Raw genomic sequence first — 18,052 nt, 5'->3', positions numbered from 1 at the left:
AAACCAGTATTTAATACTGATTGCTCCAGGACAGTTTAGGTCCCAACATGTATTATGTAAGAGCACACATTACCTACATTTTTTTTCTGTGCAGCTGATTTCTCTCCCTTCCTTTAGGGTATCTCTGCCTGGACACGCTGCACGTGGGCTGTGAGGGGGAAGTACTTTTCCTGAAACCTAAAAACATTGGTAGGTTTAGTGCTATGCTGCAGTCTGATGTGCTCCTGCAAAGCAGCCTAATGATATGCCTTTTTTATATTTTGTTGTTTACTTGCAGAATAAACGTTAAAAATGCATTCTTAATCCACACTGTTAATTATTTACAGGATTTTGCAGAATGCAACTAAAATATTTCAAAATGGATAACTGTAAAAATGATACAGTAACTAACTGTGAAAGTAATGCAACTAGTAGCCAGTAATTTTTTTGTGAAATTATACAGTATCGTTGTGAAAAACTCTTTAAATAGTCATAGCATCTTCATATCTATATAACTGTTTCATTATTACAGTTATTTATTGTGAAATAGTAAAGTTACATCCTGTAAAATCCTGGAAATAATCATAGTATCTTCATATCTATATAATTATATATTTTTACAGTAATTTATTGTGAAAAAATACAGTTACATGCTGTAAAACTGTTGACTTATTCATAGCATCTTCATATCTGTATACTATCAGTTCTATAGTAATCTATTGTGAAATAGTAAAGTTTCATCCTGTAAAACCCTTGAAATATTGATAGCATCTTCATATACATGTATATACAACCAACCTTTTTTTTTAAAGTAATTTATGGTGAAATATTAAAGTTGCATCCTATAAACTCCTGGAAATAGTCACGGCATCTTTGTTAACTGTTAACAATTTCCAGAATTTTACAGGATGTAACTAATATTTCACAATAATTTTCTGTTAAAATGATACAGTAACTCATCATGAAAAAATGCAGTAGCCTGTAATTTATTGTAAATATATGGTCAAACATTTTACAGTACGAATATATGCGGCAGCAGTGTCTGGAGGTTTTGTTGACTTCAGAAACTGACTTTGAGTGTTCTTTTAGGATCCCGTGATGAATTTTTTCTTGCTCCTGAATATCAAGAACATGGAATTGTGACTGAGAAGGTTTGTCTGTCTGCCTTTTCATACTTTCAAAAGTAACTTTGACCAATATCTTGCTTTGGCTTTAGATGTATTACTCTTCTAATCTCCTCTTTCCTGGCTCAGGTTTGTGTTTATGGGGTTGCTGCTATTCTCTGGGCGACAGCCAAGTTCAGTTTAGCACCTAATCAAAAACTGGCAATGCCTCGCAAACTGAAGAGACTGCTCCTGGAGATGGCAAAGAGGACGCCCATTGAGAGGCCTTCTATCGTCATGGCTAAAAAGGTATTCATCTTTTTGTTTTATCAATCTCTTAACAAGAACAAATCGTTCCTTCAACTTGATTATTTGTGTTTTTTTCAGACAAATGTTTGGCAAGGCTCTCTGCCTGACACTGGCAGACTAGAAAGCTTGTGTTTTATAAGTAGCTGGCTGTTATCCAGTTTTCTTCTTTTACTGGGAACAAGCAACTACTTTTTTCAAACTCCTACTGCTTTGGCATGAAATTGATCTTGTGTCTACCATTACAGTGTTTTGCCTGTCCCACTAGTTTTCTGATTCCAGTCCTCTGACTGAACTCTCCAACTTCATCCGCCCTGACTAACAGTATTTCTACTGGCATCAAAGCAGGCCTGATGAAATTTACTAAAATAAAAGAATTTTACAAGCAAATTACGAAAGACAGTTTTACTTCAAGAATGGCTTTGATTAATATATGTACTTTTGGTTTTATTATTATAATGTAAACTTGGTTGTGTGTTTTGAACTGTTTGAGAACAAACAGACTGACAGCTTAAACAGAAGCCTCTCCTCCAAGTTATGTTTCATACTCAAACAGCACTGAGGGAACCGCTGATATTTACACAGGGAAGCTGAAGTCGAGAGATATTGACTTGAGGTTTTAGTTGTTTTGAGTGTTCAGATGCATTACCAGACTTCCTACAGTTACATTTTACAGTCTCTCTCTTGTCTGAGTCAGATCACTAGTTCACTAGTTCACTAGTTCGGAACAACCCTTTATCTTACCTCTTTAGTGATACAGCTCCATGAATGGCAATACTGGTCCCTGGTCCAGTCAGTTGGTTCACCGTTTTGGTAACGCAACTTACGGTGGACGCTGGAGGGCAAAGCACAACAGTGATTCAAAGAACACAACTAAACATCACATTCTGTGCATAAATCAGGATATTAAAATTAATTTGATGCAACAATCAAAAGTCACAACTTCAGTAATGGCTGCAAATGTGCTGATTTATTTCAAGTGTCTGTAAAAACATACTCAAGGGATCGCCAGCTGGTGGCCCATGTGCCATATCCAGCCCGCCACAGCTTTCCATCTGGCCCCCCAAATATAAATTGATTCAGACAGTATGTGGAGGAATAAATTGGATTACCCTATTTAGAATATCTAGTGTTTTTCTTCCTCCTTTGATTTAACCAACCACACATGCATTTGAGCTGCAGGTACTAAGGGCATTATAAATCCATCTGACAGCTTATTGTTAGCAGTGGTGAGTTTGTAAGCTCAAAATATCAAAATATCAAATGTTAAAAAGAGCAAAGCAGCGTCCTGCAGCTAATAACTAACATCTCACAGAAACATTAAAGCATTCTCTCTGTCACACACACACACACACACACACACACACACACACTCTTTCTATTTTTTTCTGAAAGTCTGGCCCCCACAGTGTCTGCTTACAAAAATGTTGGCTCCTGAACAGATCTATTTGATGATCACTGACATACTCCAATACTCATATCATCTAAAATCCAGCAGGGGGTGCTGCAGCACCCTCAGTGCCACACTTCAGGTGGTGACGCTCGGCTGCCTCTGGGTCCTTTATGGCTCCTGCCACCAGCCTCCAAACGCCGTTGCTGCACCACAGTAATGTGTTGCAAGGGAACTAGTTTGCAGGAAATCCAAAGGAAAATAAAAATACTTCCATTTATTGTAGACTGACAAATAGTCCATCCAATCAGCAATGAGGAATCATTGTCCAACATACAACACACTACTCCGGTTTGAGTCTGAATGCCATTGTGTTCTCTCTTTTAGTGCTTTGTTTTGCAAATTGCTGTTGTGATTTGTGTTTTGCTGATGTGCTTTCCCCTTCAGGGGTTAGTGTAGCAACTATAGAGGTTACCTTCATTGGCTTTTAGTGACATTTCCCAAAAGCTATTAGATGGATTGCAATAAAATGCTTCTTACTAGCTGCCCAAGTATTATTTTTTTCTCAACATCTATAAGATACATTATTACAATTTTTTTGTGCAGCATTTGTGGTGCCCATAAAGTGAATCCCGCTGACTTTGATCAGCAGGTCAAAGTTGTAATGTCTCCAATACTTTGTTTAATGACCAAATACCTGTAAGACTTCTGACATTCCGATTAGCCTCAGCTTTATTTAATATTTAGCAAATGTTTAGCTTAGCTAGAGCAAGCAGCTTTGTGAGGTTGTACTTGCTTTAGGCGTATTGCTAACTTCAGCTTAACATGTCCACTATGGGCCTCATTCAAAAACTGTGTGTACACACAAATCTGTGCCTAAATTGTGCATGCAAATGTTTTACCCACAAATCCTGTTTCCACTCTTAGACTCCAAGTTAAACTGTTGATCCGCAAACAATTTGGTGAGATTTCTTTCAAAAACATGGGGAAAAAAGGCAATGAGCAACTTTGTAATAAATCATTTTCAGAAAGCTTGGGGAAATGTCTAGAGAAAAAAGATACTCTTCTTCTTTTTCTTCTTCCTCTTCCTCATCTTCTCTCCTTTTAAAAAAAACTAATTATCATGTAGGTTTCTTTGCAATATTCTTGCTCATTTTTGACCCATTTCTTCTTTCATTTCTTATGCCTTCTTACCATGTTTTTGAATGAAATTGGGTTAATTGTGCATCACATTTATTAATCTTTTCTTATAATTAGGCATTAGTATATTACATTCTCAAACAAAACTGAATTCCTTCTCATTGCACTTTTCCTTGTATTTATGTTCATTTATTTTCTAGTTTTACATTTGGTTTTATATTTTAAAACAACCTTTTTTTAATCCTTTTATAACTTCTCCCGGAAAGCACTTTGAAAAGAATTTCATTTTAGGAAAGGTTCTCATTAAAAATAAGCCTGATTTGATTTGAACATCTCAGTGGGCACGGCTTCACAGAGGAGCACCTTTCTCAATAGTCATATCCTCTTTGAAAGAAAATCACTTGTAATTTTAAATATAGAGAATCCAGTTTGTAAAAGTGCTTTGTCATTTTGTCAACAAAGGACTCTCCTACAAAATACCACAATTTGCTTTTGTTGTTATGCTGTCAGTCATTTTGTAGAAGTAGCTGTGAGTTCTTCAAATAGGCTACTTGATGTTTTTTTTTCAATCAACACTTAAGTTATTTCAGGGCACAATTAATCTGCCATTATTATTGGTGTCTGTGTGTGATTGTGTGTAAAGTGTCCTATACTGTTACCTCATTTGTTTTTTATGTGGATCTGTTCCAGAGCTGTCGTGACTACTTATCATGTCAAGGGACGAATGCAGAGACTGTGTGGATCAACCTCATCAGCAGAGTTCACCCGGTTAGACTTTCTTTGTTTTTGCCCACTAATGAATTCACACCCTTGTGCTTACTAATAGTCTTTTATTTAAGTATCAATGTCAGAGTCAGTTTTGTTTTTTTTTTTTGGATCGTCCTCTCACTGTGTCCTGTTTTGTCTCTCTCTGTTGTAATGAACCAATTCCGTTTTCTTTCAGCCAGCCTCAAAATCCAGTGATGCAGATGATTTAAATGCAACTGAAATTAAACAAAGCTCATGTGAAGAGTCTGCACAAAACAGCGGTAGGACATCTTCACTTAAGTATAAATGACCCTCATGCAATATAGCTGACCTTGAAATGTGCCGAATGACTGTGCTAAATTTGCCAAATGTCAGACAGACCCTAAAAATATCCTTTTTCTAACATTCATGACAGAATATTCAGTAAAGACCATAAACCGTATATAAAGATGGACAACATGACAATTCCTCCAAAGTGAAGCTTTTCAGTTTCGATTGCCCCCTGGTGTCTGTCTGTAGTATAGGTCATAGAGCCCGCCCCTCCATATTAGTGAATGGGATATGGGATAAACATAAAAACCCAAAGTACACAACAAATAAATTTTTCCCAAAGATGGTGTCTGTCACTGAAGAAAGTTCTCATCAGCCTGATGTTTGTTCAGGTGATTGTTTTTATGTTAAGTTCAGTTTTAATGAGTTATTCAGTTCTACAAAAAGGGGATTTTCTGCCATGATTGACAGCTGTGACAGCAAATCCAAGTGTTTGCTTTCAATGGAGCTGTTTGCGATTGGTCGGATGGGTGTTCTGGCTGGAACTCCCCCACCACAGATACTGCTACTGCGCAGCCTCGGCTCCGAATGACGTCACCAGCCCAAGATAGCAGCGGCCTTATCCCGGACATTTTAGCTACACTTAAGCACGGCGGGGGTGGGGACAGTGGAGGTGTGTCATCCATCTTCATATAAAGGCTATGGTGAAGACAGGAGCATGGCTTTTAATAATTTTAAAAGATTTTTATAGCAGCAGATCTTAGCAGAGTTAGGGGCACATTACTCGGTGTCTTTTCATCATATGTGTGCAGGTGTAATCCGCCCCTCTGTGTAATTTACAGATGTGCATTGCATGAGACAATATCACTGATATTGTAACTGGCATTGTTGTAACTGTGCGTAGGCTTTGTGCCCATGGCCATTGAGAGCCGACTGGCTCCTGTGCCTGGCCCTGTTCCCCACAGCTATCCAGTCAACCAGGAACTCCAACTCCCAGAGGCCTTCACTTCCACTGCCACACACTTCACCCCCATCGTCCTGACCAATGAAGGGGACTCAGAGGAGGAGAGCCAACAGTTTGGAGCTGCCATTGAAGGGTAGGGTGTTCCATACATTTTTTTCTGGTTTTAAAAGTTAAGTGTGTAAAAATGAGGGTGGTGTCGATTGCAACCAGCTAAGACTTCTCCAGGCGAGAATTCCTTAAGTTTTCATTATTTAGAATTTTTTTTGATCCTGAGCCAAATGATTCACAGAGGTCTCTTCCTCTCCAGAACAAACAAACCAGACAATTAAACAGCTAAAACATCAAATAAAGCAGTTTCATGTTAAAATCAGTGAAACCTGTGGGACAGGCTGCAGGCCCACAACATGCTCACCCCTCTTCTCTCATAAGTTAATGTGTGCTCACCTTTTTCTGATCCAGACTTTCAGGAGGTTCTTACTGTCAGCTGAATTGTCTGTAGAAGTCTCCTACTTTCCAAAACAAACAGACCTGGTGATTTCTACTTAGCAAAAAATGAATAAAGCATTTTTAGCTTAAAAATCCATGGAAGGTATTTCCAATGCGCTTTGACACAATAGCATATTCTCAAGTGAAGTCACTTGTTCTCACTGGTAAGTTAGGATCCAGATATTCAGGAGGTTTTCATGTAAGCGGAATTATCCACTAAGGTCTCTTCCTCTTCAAAACAACTGAATCTGATAATTTAAACTGCTAGAAACACTAAGTTGAGCACTTTCACATTATAAACCCTGGCGCATCTCATTGCACTGGCTGTATCTCTGGCCAGCTTTTGGCTTCTTGGTTTGTCCATTCTGGGCTACTGTAGAAACATGGCGGTGCATAATAGCCCCATAAACTAGGGACCTCCTCCTTATGTAGATGGACTCATTCTAGGATAAGAAGAACAAAATGATTCTTATTTTCAGGTGATTATACACTAAAGAAAACATATCCATTTCTTCCAATATACCCCCAAAATCTTACACACTGGCCCTTTAATATTTTCCTTTCAGAACAAAAAGTAGTCCAGCATAGTATCCTACGTAAAATTGCCAATTGTTGTTGTCTTTATGCTAAGCAAAGCTATTCGGCTCCTGGCTGTAACTTTATATTTACTATTAATCTTTAATATTTTACAATTGACAGATATGGAAGTGGTAGCAGTCTTCTACTCTAAACCCCAACACAGAACAGAACTTTGATTTCAAAGGAGGAATTGAAAGAAGAGAAAGCAGTAAATGTAATAACTATACATAAAAAGGAGGTACCTTACTCAGGATTGCTTATTTTGCAGGACTGTGGATGGATTCACAAGCTGTGAACACATTGAGGAAAGGGACCTTGATTTCACTTCTGAGTACCCATGTCCTACACCAACTGAACCCAGTCTACATACGCAGGAGTTGCCTGCTCATCAAGCAGACGTAACTTCAACTACCAAAAACAAAATGCTGGTCAACTATACTTCTCCACTCCCTGATATTTCTTGTCTTCAAGTCTCCCTTCCTCCACCATTATCCACTAACCTCAGTGGTTGTGGTGTTTTCAACAATTACCTCTTCCGTCAGGATCCCACAACAGGACATCTTTCCTTAGTGCCTGTGCAGGTGAGGGCTCCTGAGGCACTCCTCGGGTTGGATATAAATCTCTCCTTAGTGCCACAGGCTTTACAGGGACTAATCACAGTTCCAGAGAGCACTGATGGTCCATTTATTGACTGTCTGAATGTACCTGTGATGCCTGGTCCCCGGAGTTATGGCCCACCATCGTCCTGTTTAAATGGTAGCTCCGTCATCTCTGACAGCCTCCTGAAGCACAATGTGCCCACAGCTAACAATGGACAATCAAATCCAGGAGCACAAGGTGAGAAGCGGTCCCCTTCAGAGTCCGTCTCTCCAAAGGTACACCCTGCCCTACAGGAGGTGATTGACCTGCTCAGGGGAGAGTTTTCCCTCGATGGGTATTTGGACAATAGACACGAGGACATCGCCATGGGTAAGTATTTTGAATATTTAGACTGTATTATCATGTTGTTGCTTTATTCACTTTTTACATAAATGGTGAAAAACCTACTATATCTATATCTATATCTAAATCTAGTAAATTAAACTAGACAGCTGCAGTATTACAGAGAATAAACACTCCTTTAATCCTTTACCTGCAGGTATTTTTATGCCACCGCTCCGGCGATAGCTGAGGTTTTATGTTTTCGGGTTGTCTGTCTGTCATATGGGTGCGTGTCTGTCTGTCCCATTCTTGTGAATGCGATATCTCAAGAACGTCTCAAGAGAATTTCTTCAAATTTGGCACAAACCTTCACTTTGACTCAGCGATGAACTGATAAGATTTAGGTGGTCATAGGTCGTAAGTCAAGGTCACTGTGAACTCATCTGTCTCATTCTTTTGAATGTGAAATCTCAAAAACAATGCATACACACTATTTTTTTGGCATTTTAGTCTTTATTAGACAGGACAAATCATTAGCGTGAAAGGGGGAGAGAGAGGGATCAATGTGCAGCAAAGGGCCTCGAACGAGAGTTGAACCCGAGGCTGCTGCGGCAACGATGCTGCCATTTACATGGGGCGATTGCTTTATCCACTCAGCCACCAGATGCTCCATATAGGTGAAAATTTTTAACTGCAACTTGACTGGTGCTTTAAGGAATACAACCACCATGCGTAAATTCTGATTTCATTTTAAAATACAACAACAAAACAATGACCCACTCCATCATCATCTTCAGACATATTCATTTAGAAAACTGTCTTTTTCTCTTCTCCGAGGGGAGTATATTTTCTCTATGAAGGACCTCCAGTACCACACATTTGCCGGTGTTGTGAGGGAGAGATTCAGTGATCTGTACTGGGAAGATGACTTGCTGGGTGTATTGCACTGCCTGGTTAACTACAGCTCATCCACACTGTGAGTAGGACTTCAAACGCTTGTGTCTCTTTAAACATCATTTTCTTTATTTGGACCACACAAAGGACATCTTGTCAGTGCAGCCAGTGGCACAGCTGGTTGTTTTGGTCCACCACTCTTTTCAGTAACTGTTTACTAAGTGAAGAGTGAGGGATGAAATGTCAAGCTGTGCCTCAAGCATTTTACATCCTGATCCAATGAAACATAATCCCAAACACTTAATAATAAGGGTACAGTTACTTCATACATTTATTCCCAAATCAGCCTTCCCTAAAGCTAAACATGATTTGTTGTTACAGAAATAGAAAGCTCCTTATAAGAGACTGGTGGTCAAATGAACACATCTACTTGTTGTTGGATCACTACAGCAATTGTTTTTGTAAATGTGGCATTTACAAGCTATACCAGAAAATAAGTTGTTTTTATGCCTCGGCGCCAGCAATAACTGGCCAGAGGCATTATGTTTTTGGGTTGCCCGTCCCATTCTCATGAACGCGATATCTCAAGAACACCGCTAGTGAATTGTTTCAAATTTGGCAAAAACGTCCACTTGGACTCAGCAATTAACTGAATAGGTTTTGGTGTTCATAGGCCAAAGGTCAAGGTCCCTGTGACCTCATCTGTCTCACTCTTGTGAGCACAATATCTCATGAATATCTTGGATTTTGGAGTTAAATGTCAAGGTCACTGTAACCTTGTGTCGGCCTTAGTCTCGTGATGGCAATATCTTAAGAAGCTTTGAGGAAATTTTCTCAAATGTGGCACAAATGTCCACTTGGACTCAAGAATGAACTGATTAGAATTTAGAGATCAAATGTCAAGATCACTGTGAGTTCACAAAACATATATTTTGGCCATAACTCAAGAATCTGTATGGTAATTAGGACAAAATTTCACATAAATGTCAGGATATAATGATGAAGTGAGGATACTTTATATCCAAAAGGCCAAAGGTCAGTAATTCAAAGGCCTTGCTCTTACTACCAAAATTAATCAACACTTCTAAATACCAATATACATTAGTTTTCAGTTAAAAAAAAGGTGGTTTGAGGTTTAATTACCCTTGCTGATTGAATACATTTAGGGGTTTAGCAATTTGAAGTTGCACCTTGGCCTTTGGAAAACAATGATGGACGTTTCTTCACTATATTGACATTTGGGCATTTTAATAAAACTGACCATTTATTTATCCACTGCTCAGATTTGTTAAATAATTCAAATAATAAATAAATAAAGATAAAATGTCAGTTCGCTCTGATTATCAGGCTACCTGCACCTGATAATGCCAGTGCAGTGCTTTCAAAACTGCCTCAGTGCACTGAATTTTCCAGTCATCAACATGTGAAAAGTTACACATGTATTCAGTTCATGGAATTCTTCATGCTGAAATATGTATTTTATCATCATGATCATCATCAGTTTTTAATCCTCAAGATAAATAAGTGTTTTTCAGGGAGTGGGCTGGCTAATGAATCCAATCTGCACAGTTAGCCTACATTATGACTTAAAGAGATTATCTTTGGTGCCAGAATAATTACCCTAAATTGAAAAAGAATATCTTGTTAACAATAAAGCAGCCAGAACTGCCATCTAAAAAGTGAAATGAAAATGTTGCTGCTTGTGATGCAATTCTTTTATTTATTTTTGTGTGTCCAGGCCTTACTTAGCATGACCGTCACACTCATACAGCATACAAATGAGCCTTTGTACAATATGCACTTCGTACATTAACATATGCCTCCATCTTAAACAGTCCCTATGGTAACTGATATGTCTATTAGTGTTGGGTGCATGACTGGAAACACTGAACATACATGTAAAGCCTCCTCTGCATTGTCACTGATCAATGTTTCTTAAGTACATGAATGAATACATGAACGAAGGCAACAAAGTCCACACATTGCACGTCTCTCTTCATTTAAATGTATGCTGGAGACAAGTGGAGGGAAGAGCGTGTCAGTTGTCACAGATATCTTTTTATCCAGCCGTTGCCATGCTCTTATGCTCAGGGCAATATGTGGAGAGAGCCTTTAATCTGCTGTGGAGGGTAGACATCACAGCTTTGCATAGAGATAGACACTCTTCCTCGGGCTGTGGGCTTGTTCACAGGGCTCAGCTGTGGTGGGGTATTTTTTTCCACTGTGGGATAGAGGGAGGACTGTAGGCTCTCTATTGACAGATGAGACGGTGTACAGTCTGGATGCAGACACTTTTTATTAATCGATTGGTGTGATTTGCTAGTGCTGATCTCCGAAAAGTGAGTGACAAGCTGCAAAATGAGACTTTTTTTTGTTTGATTCCTGTTTGTTGCCTTTGGGGTCTCTGCTGTGTCATATTAAATCAGTAAACACACCCCAGTAAAAGTTGTGTGCTGTATTCTGATTTTTTTTTTTATAACATTCTTCAATGCATCTGATTGTCATCGTTTTTGACATTTGGCCAGCTTTGAACTCACACTATGTGTGTTTGCTCTCACCTAATGCACCTCCTGCAGCCGTACTAATGAGCAGCTTCCATCAAAGGCTGTGAAAAGGGCAGCCTTTACCCCGCCCGTAACAGCCGCTGTGTGGGGAGAGAAAAGAGAAGTTTGCTTCGACGGTTGTCTTGACCTGAATGGAAACATTCACACATCCGGTCCTGCTGCTGTGGATTCTTGGGAAGGAACCGAGGCCCAGTCCTGTCATGGAGAAAATGAGGCTGCACTTGAAGATTTTGAATTAAGATCAGAGGACAGTCAACGCTGCATCTATCAAGGTAGGAGAGAAACTTTGATACTCAATATTATTTTTGTTGTGTAAACAAAGATTCAATCTGTTTTGGTAACACTGTGTAAGTCTTGGTCATGGGAAAATAGATCTGTTGAGTGCCGATAGCCAGTTCAGCTTTGAATCCAAATTTAGAAATTGTAAATTTTAAGGCTAATATTTCAGAACTAAAACACAAAGCTGACTACTAAAACCCTTCACCCTCACAAAATTAGTGATAGCAAATGTTCTTTTAGGATTTTTACTCAAAAGTTATTTATTACATTCAGAACATTAATATAGCAGCAAACTACTTGCTATGTAAAGATAACTGAGAATGAAGTCTGGCTGCCTGTATAATGTAATCCGAGCTGTTGTTTGGTTTAGTTTTGTGTTTGGTTTTTTTATGGCTTTCCTTTTCATTTTATGGCATACCATATTTGCTGCCAAGACTATTTACATATATGTAATATCTGTTAAAATTTAACTCCCCACTCCTCTAAAAAAACATGAAGTAGGTCTACCTAAAACTTGCACTTATAGACATGCAAACATACTAAGGTATAGCCCATAACTGCTCCTCTGAGTCTAATTAAAACTACACTGTATTTCACTAAGAAATGCTGTCCCCCTGAAGTCTTTGCATTTGTTAATTGGATTACATACTAATTTTAGATTTGAAAAGAACAACAAGCATTTAACCTCAACCTGTGTGCAATGTTTTGATATATTTCACTTGATTTGCCTGCTGACTGAAGTCATGAGAGAGGTGACTGGCTGTTGGATGCAGTTCTTAAGACTGAAACACATTCATACGAGTCCAAGGCATGCTAGCTAACTCTAAAGATCCTTGTCTCCTGTGGGACTCATTCCTGTCTGATGAATTTGACAAACACACCCATGCATCTGCTTTTGTTGTAATAAAATATATGCCAGACATGTGGTCTTGATTACAAACAGGCTCTTACAAGATACTTGAGATAAAGAAACAGCAATACTTAGAAGTTAGGCTGGAATTGCCTTTGAGCTCATGTGTTTAACAGTGGGTGTATTGTGCAGCCATGACGGAGTTAGCAACAAATACCCCCAGCACCACCCTTGGATCTCTGTTCGGGTTATTACTTCACAAATCCAGTTTGTTCTCCATGTGATTCAGTCCCTCTCTCTTTCTCTTCTCTTCTCCCTCTCTCTGCTCTGCCTCTGTTTACCGATCGAGGGGTGAGCACTGACAGTTCGGACGCGGGGGTCATGGAGGGAGGAGATCATTCGGCAGGGGGCAGCGATGAAAGCCCCTCTGAAGCTGAGTTTCTATCGGGAAGAGACGAAGGGCTAACGGGAGCCCCCGACGAACAGATGAGCCCAGACTGCTCGGTAGACATGGAGGACAGTGAGTCTCTGGTGTCGGAGCGGCTCCTCTCGCCCGGATCTAGAGCAGAAGGGCTGGGCCTCAGCTGCAGCCCAGCCTGGGCCTTGGCCTTCTTTGGAGAAGATTGGTTTAGTCCAGAGGTGATCCAGTACACAGTGAATCTGGGGCAGCACACAGGATCACCGTGTGTGGATGTGAAAACACAGGTGAGTGCTCACTGCCAGTGATTCATATTTGACCTTAAGCCTGTGTCTGAACAAACAGCAGATAGCATGTTTTATTAATCAGATTCTATGGCATAAACATAGACAAATGTATATCATTAAGTATGTGTTTCCATATGTAATGTATGTTGCAGTGATGAGGAAGAAGAGTTGGGTAAATTAATGCAGAAGCTGCTATTCTGTAATTTGGTAGATGCTTTTTCAAAAGAAAGAAAGAACAGGTTTTCAAAACAAAAAAAAGGTATATTTGAGTGCTGTCAAATTCTTCATTTTTGAGATTAATTACAGAATTTCAATAGTTAATTGCAATGAATCACCTTTTTTAATGTACATGTTTTCATTTACATTATTTTGCATTATGAACAGTTAAGTCCATATTAACAAGGTGAATCAATTCGTACCAGATTGTCTTGATTAAGAATCAAATGACAGCAAAAAACTGCATGGGACTAGCATAAAGTGGGCATGTCTGTGAAGGGGAGACTCGGATATCCATATATATACAGACATCTTGAGGTCAGAGGTCAAGGAACTCCTCTTAAATGATTATGCTGTTTTCCATCACCAAAATTCTGCCTAAATTTGGAGTGTTATTTTCCCCCTTCCTGACAAGCTAGCACAACATGGTTGGTACCACTGGATTCCTTAGATTTTCTAGTTTGATGATAAAAGTTTCATCAGAGCTTTAAAACTCAGCCCGATACAGCCTCTTACAGACAAGAATGTTGGCTGGTGGTTAACACGATTTTAAATAAATAGTAATAAAAAAAAACCCAATATGTGCGGACCTTAATAGCATCGCAATTAACATATTAACGCTGACAGCCTTAGTATATTTCAATCAAAATACTGCCTGATATAATTGCTATTGGTTTCATCACTTTTATGTGATGTTATAAACTTCAGATTGAAAAGTAAATGGTATAATTTATAGAAGCATTATTAATATTTAGTGGCATTTAGTTGCATCTAGTGGTGAAGATTGCAGATTGCAAAAAGCATAAACTTCTCCCAGTTAGAATTCCTTCAGTGTTCAATGTGAGGAGGTTTTAACCAGGAGCCAAATTATCTGCCGAGGTCTCTCCAAAGGAAGCTGACCAGATGATAGCAACTGGTAAAAACACAGAATAAAGCAGTTTAAACGTTACAAATCAGTGCTTCTCTGACACCGCTCACCGAACGCCTGCTGTCTGTGCTCACCTTTTTTCCATCCAGATGTTAAGAAGGTTTTTACCTGGAGCTGAATTAGTTGCAGAGGTCTCTTCTTTAAAACAAACTGACCCAGTGAGTTTCCTCTCCAAAACAAACAGACCCAACAATTTAAAACTGCTAAAAACACTGAATAAGGCAATATTATTACAAAAACAACCCCAAAACATTAGTCTTGAATCAGTTCTTCTGACACTTGTCACAGAGGGGCTGTTACCTAAAGTGGCCGATGCAAAGCGTGACTAGCCCTGTCTCGAGCCAGTGTTTGGTTTGTCCGTTCTGAGCTACTGTAAAAACATGACAGCGCAACATACTGTAGATATCCATTGATGAGGGCCTGCTCCATGTGTAGATATAAATGGCTTATTCTGATGTAACAAAAAAAATCAGCGATTCTAATTTTCAGTGTATTATACGTACATTAAAGAAAACATACTTATTATATTTTATTCCATTTCTGCCAATTACTTCCCCTAAATCCTACACACAGAATGTTTAAAGAACGTATTCAGTGTTTTCATTTCAATTCTCTCTGCATTGTATCCATCCAAGTGCTTACTGAATGCAGTTTCACCTCCTAGTTTTATTCAGCCCCCTCACGTGGTTGGGTTTCATGAATAAGTGCAGGAATTGTTTTCCTATCTGTAATGAAGTGGGACACGGTCAGGCTTTGGGGTAAATAGGACGAGAACGTGTTGGGGACTTTAAGATAATTGGCATATTATTCTCTCCAAACTGGATCTGAATATTAATATGTTGAACTTAGCCCCTTGGCAAGGGAAGTTATTATCATTTGGAAAAGAATATTAATGAACAGTCTTTGTGTTTGTAGACTTTGATGGCACCACTGCTTCTTCAGAGCGTTTGTATAACAGCTAATAACACACCTTAAGAGGCATGCTGCTGCCCTTCTCACTCTTTTCACTTCAAAAGAGCTTTTGCGTTCGGTTGCCAGGGTGAAGAGAGGGGAAAAAAGAAAACCCTGCTCCATACGCAGTGGAAAGACCCGAAGGGTTCTTTCAGTGAGAGGCATGTGGTGTTATTTTTGGGCCTTTTGTGTGATTTTGCGTGATTTCCTTTGAACAGGAACTGCAGCAGCAGCTGATGATTGAAACAAGGAATCTAAAGAAAACGAGAAATTTCTACCAGAAACTGATTCAACAGGAGAGAAAAAACAAAGGTTGTGTACCCCTTTTGTAACACTTCTTATATACTGTATAGAAATAATATGTGTAGCTTCCAGTGTGATCTAAACAAACAAATATGGTGCATGTATCCCAAAGGTTCTGACAACAAATTGATGCTGTCCAAACTCAAGGCCCAGCTTGAAGAACTCAGATCCAAAGTGGTCTTCTTGGATTGTGTGAAGAGATACCTTGAGGTACTTCCCAACACTGCTGTTTCTCCTTCATCTTTCAACAACCTGGCTCCTTTATCCTTTGATATGATTCCTTGTATTTCTGCAGATTCTGAGTGTAGACCAGTGGGGTTTGGAGGTTTCATTGCTCCCGTCTTTTGCTGCCTGTGGACCTGGGTCTTTGGACTTCCAGTCGTCTGAAGACCCGTCTGTTCTCAGCTTTGGTACCAGCAAAGGGAGGAGCACTCTGCAAGCTGGATCTCCTCTGGGCCTCATGGCTTACCTCTACGCCAGGTATTATTGATGAGGGTTTAAATTTGAAATGTGGTAGCCTTGCTTTTCTCGAGTCAAGTCACGAGTCAGATGAAATGTTCAGCATGTTGTGCAGCCTTTGTGATTCCTTTTTGTGTTCAGTTATTTACCCTCCCTGCTGCTTTTGATCAGTCCAATAAGGTGAAATGCTATTGTTTCGAGAGCTCATTATTCCAAAATCCCAGAAGTCCAAAAAAATGTCCTATTGCAACTAGAGCCCATTTGTGTGACAGCCCGTTAACCTGAAACAAATGCCCATTGCTACAAAAATACACTCTTTCTGCCTCCTAATTTTTCATGCCCTCTTTTTCACAGTTAATTGGGAGCATCTGTATAAATATTGCTGTCGGAACTGAAATTCAGCTGCTCCAGACATAAAACCTCTTACAAATATTTACATATGTGCGTACATCAAGAAATTCTTTCCAATAAACCATGTACTTCAGCTTGGGAAAGTGTATTTTTGGAGACATGGGCATTTGTTTTGGGGATAACGGGCTTTTGGAAATGGAACCTTTCAGTCCAATTGGCCTTTTTTTGGCTTTGGGTTGTCGTAACAATGGGCCGCCAGAAAAATGGGCCAACTTCAGGAAAAGGATTTCACAAGGACACTAGTTAGACAATTACAAAATTACAACAAGACATATTTTTCCTAAATCAAGGACTTTAATTACAGCTAGTTTCAAAGCAATGTGTTGCTGGTATCTGTAATGTCTTTATTTGCCTCTTCATCAGCAACAGCTGTTGCTGAAGGCATTGATGATTTCAGGTCATCTGTCTGTATGCCTAGAGTAGAATACTTTGTTGTGCACAAATGTATCTGGAAATTTCAGTGCATCTTCTCTCAGTGGTAGAAGGTAAAAAACACATAGACAAAAGTTAAATAACAACAGCAAATATTTACAAAACAACAATAATAAATAGACAATAAATGCATTTAGTCTCGATAGTTGCACTCCCAAGAATCTTGTGGGGATTTCTTCAAGTTTGGCACAAATATTCACTTGCGGTCAATGATAAACTTCTTAGACTTTGGTGGTCATGGGTCAAAGGTTAAGGTCACTGTGACCTTGTCTCTCTCATTCTTGTGAATGCAATCTCATCTCGTGGGATCTTTTTTTCAAACTTGACACCAATGTCCATTTGCACTCAATAATGACTGATTAGAACTTGTTGGTCACTGGTCAAGGTAAAGTTCACCATGACCTTGTGCCCATCTCATTCTTGTGAATGCAATATCTTAAAAGCACCTTTAGAGATTTTCCTCTAAATTTTGCACAACTGCCACTTGGATTCAACAATGAACTGATAAGAATATAGTCAAATGTCACTGTGGCCTCACAAAACACGTTTTTTTTTTTTGCCATGACTCCAGAATTAATACGCTAATTATAACATTTCACACAAGTGTCTAAGAGGATAAAATGATGAAGAGATGATATTATATATCTCAAAAGTAAAAGGGCAACTTCACTGTGATATCATAATATTCCATTATTCAAGGTCATAACAAAGCCAGAAACTGAATTGGTGACACTGAACTTGGGTGCGCATCTTAAAACTGTGCTGATTGTATAGATCTTCTATGTTGTGGGGTGTAAGATGTGTGTGAGGCATCAGTGACTTCACATGGATGTAAACTGTAAGTGCAACTTGACTGGTTTGAGGATGCATACAACATATGCCAGCAGTGTGGCTCCCACTGAATCCCACTGACTTTGGTCTTTAAAAATGAGTTGGAAATTTATACTCCTTATTTTTAAAAGGGCACAGTGGTTTATTAGTTTTTTAATAAGAAAAAAAATCACCACCCGTGTTCTCTAATATATCAATCTGTACAATAATAATGCCTGAAATTGCCATGCCTAATTCGAATCTGATCTGTAAACAAAGATACAAGCACAGCTGCTCTGAAGTCTGACATTTCAGCATCTGTTTTGAGTTGCCATGGGAAACTGTGTCAACAACCAGAGAAACAA

The 18,052-nt window shown here is 39.1% G+C and overlaps 1 protein-coding gene across 2 annotated transcripts in view; it reads left to right on the top strand.

The window, feature by feature from the left end:
- kndc1 (kinase non-catalytic C-lobe domain containing 1) overlaps positions 1-18,052 on the top strand; it is a 55,662-nt gene that overhangs the window by 23,970 nt on the left and 13,640 nt on the right. For both annotated transcript variants that reach the window (XM_042502460.2, XM_088086520.1), the window contains 13 exons: positions 118-189; positions 1,069-1,130; positions 1,233-1,391; positions 4,609-4,686; positions 4,862-4,946; positions 5,840-6,032; positions 7,233-7,933; positions 8,723-8,861; positions 11,356-11,615; positions 12,822-13,177; positions 15,491-15,584; positions 15,688-15,785; positions 15,871-16,055. In XM_042502460.2, the coding sequence (XP_042358394.2) occupies positions 118-189; positions 1,069-1,130; positions 1,233-1,391; positions 4,609-4,686; positions 4,862-4,946; positions 5,840-6,032; positions 7,233-7,933; positions 8,723-8,861; positions 11,356-11,615; positions 12,822-13,177; positions 15,491-15,584; positions 15,688-15,785; positions 15,871-16,055 (2,482 nt within the window). The remainder of the gene's footprint in view (positions 1-117; positions 190-1,068; positions 1,131-1,232; positions 1,392-4,608; positions 4,687-4,861; positions 4,947-5,839; positions 6,033-7,232; positions 7,934-8,722; positions 8,862-11,355; positions 11,616-12,821; positions 13,178-15,490; positions 15,585-15,687; positions 15,786-15,870; positions 16,056-18,052) is intronic.

Source organism: Plectropomus leopardus, chromosome 13 (assembly GCF_026936395.1).
Source record: "Plectropomus leopardus strain MGB_pleo_1.0 chromosome 13, ASM2693639v1, whole genome shotgun sequence".
Classification (NCBI taxonomy): domain Eukaryota; kingdom Metazoa; phylum Chordata; class Actinopteri; order Perciformes; family Serranidae; genus Plectropomus; species Plectropomus leopardus.
The sequence above is the reverse complement of the archived record's forward strand: the minus strand, read 5'-3'. Positions and strand labels throughout refer to the sequence as shown.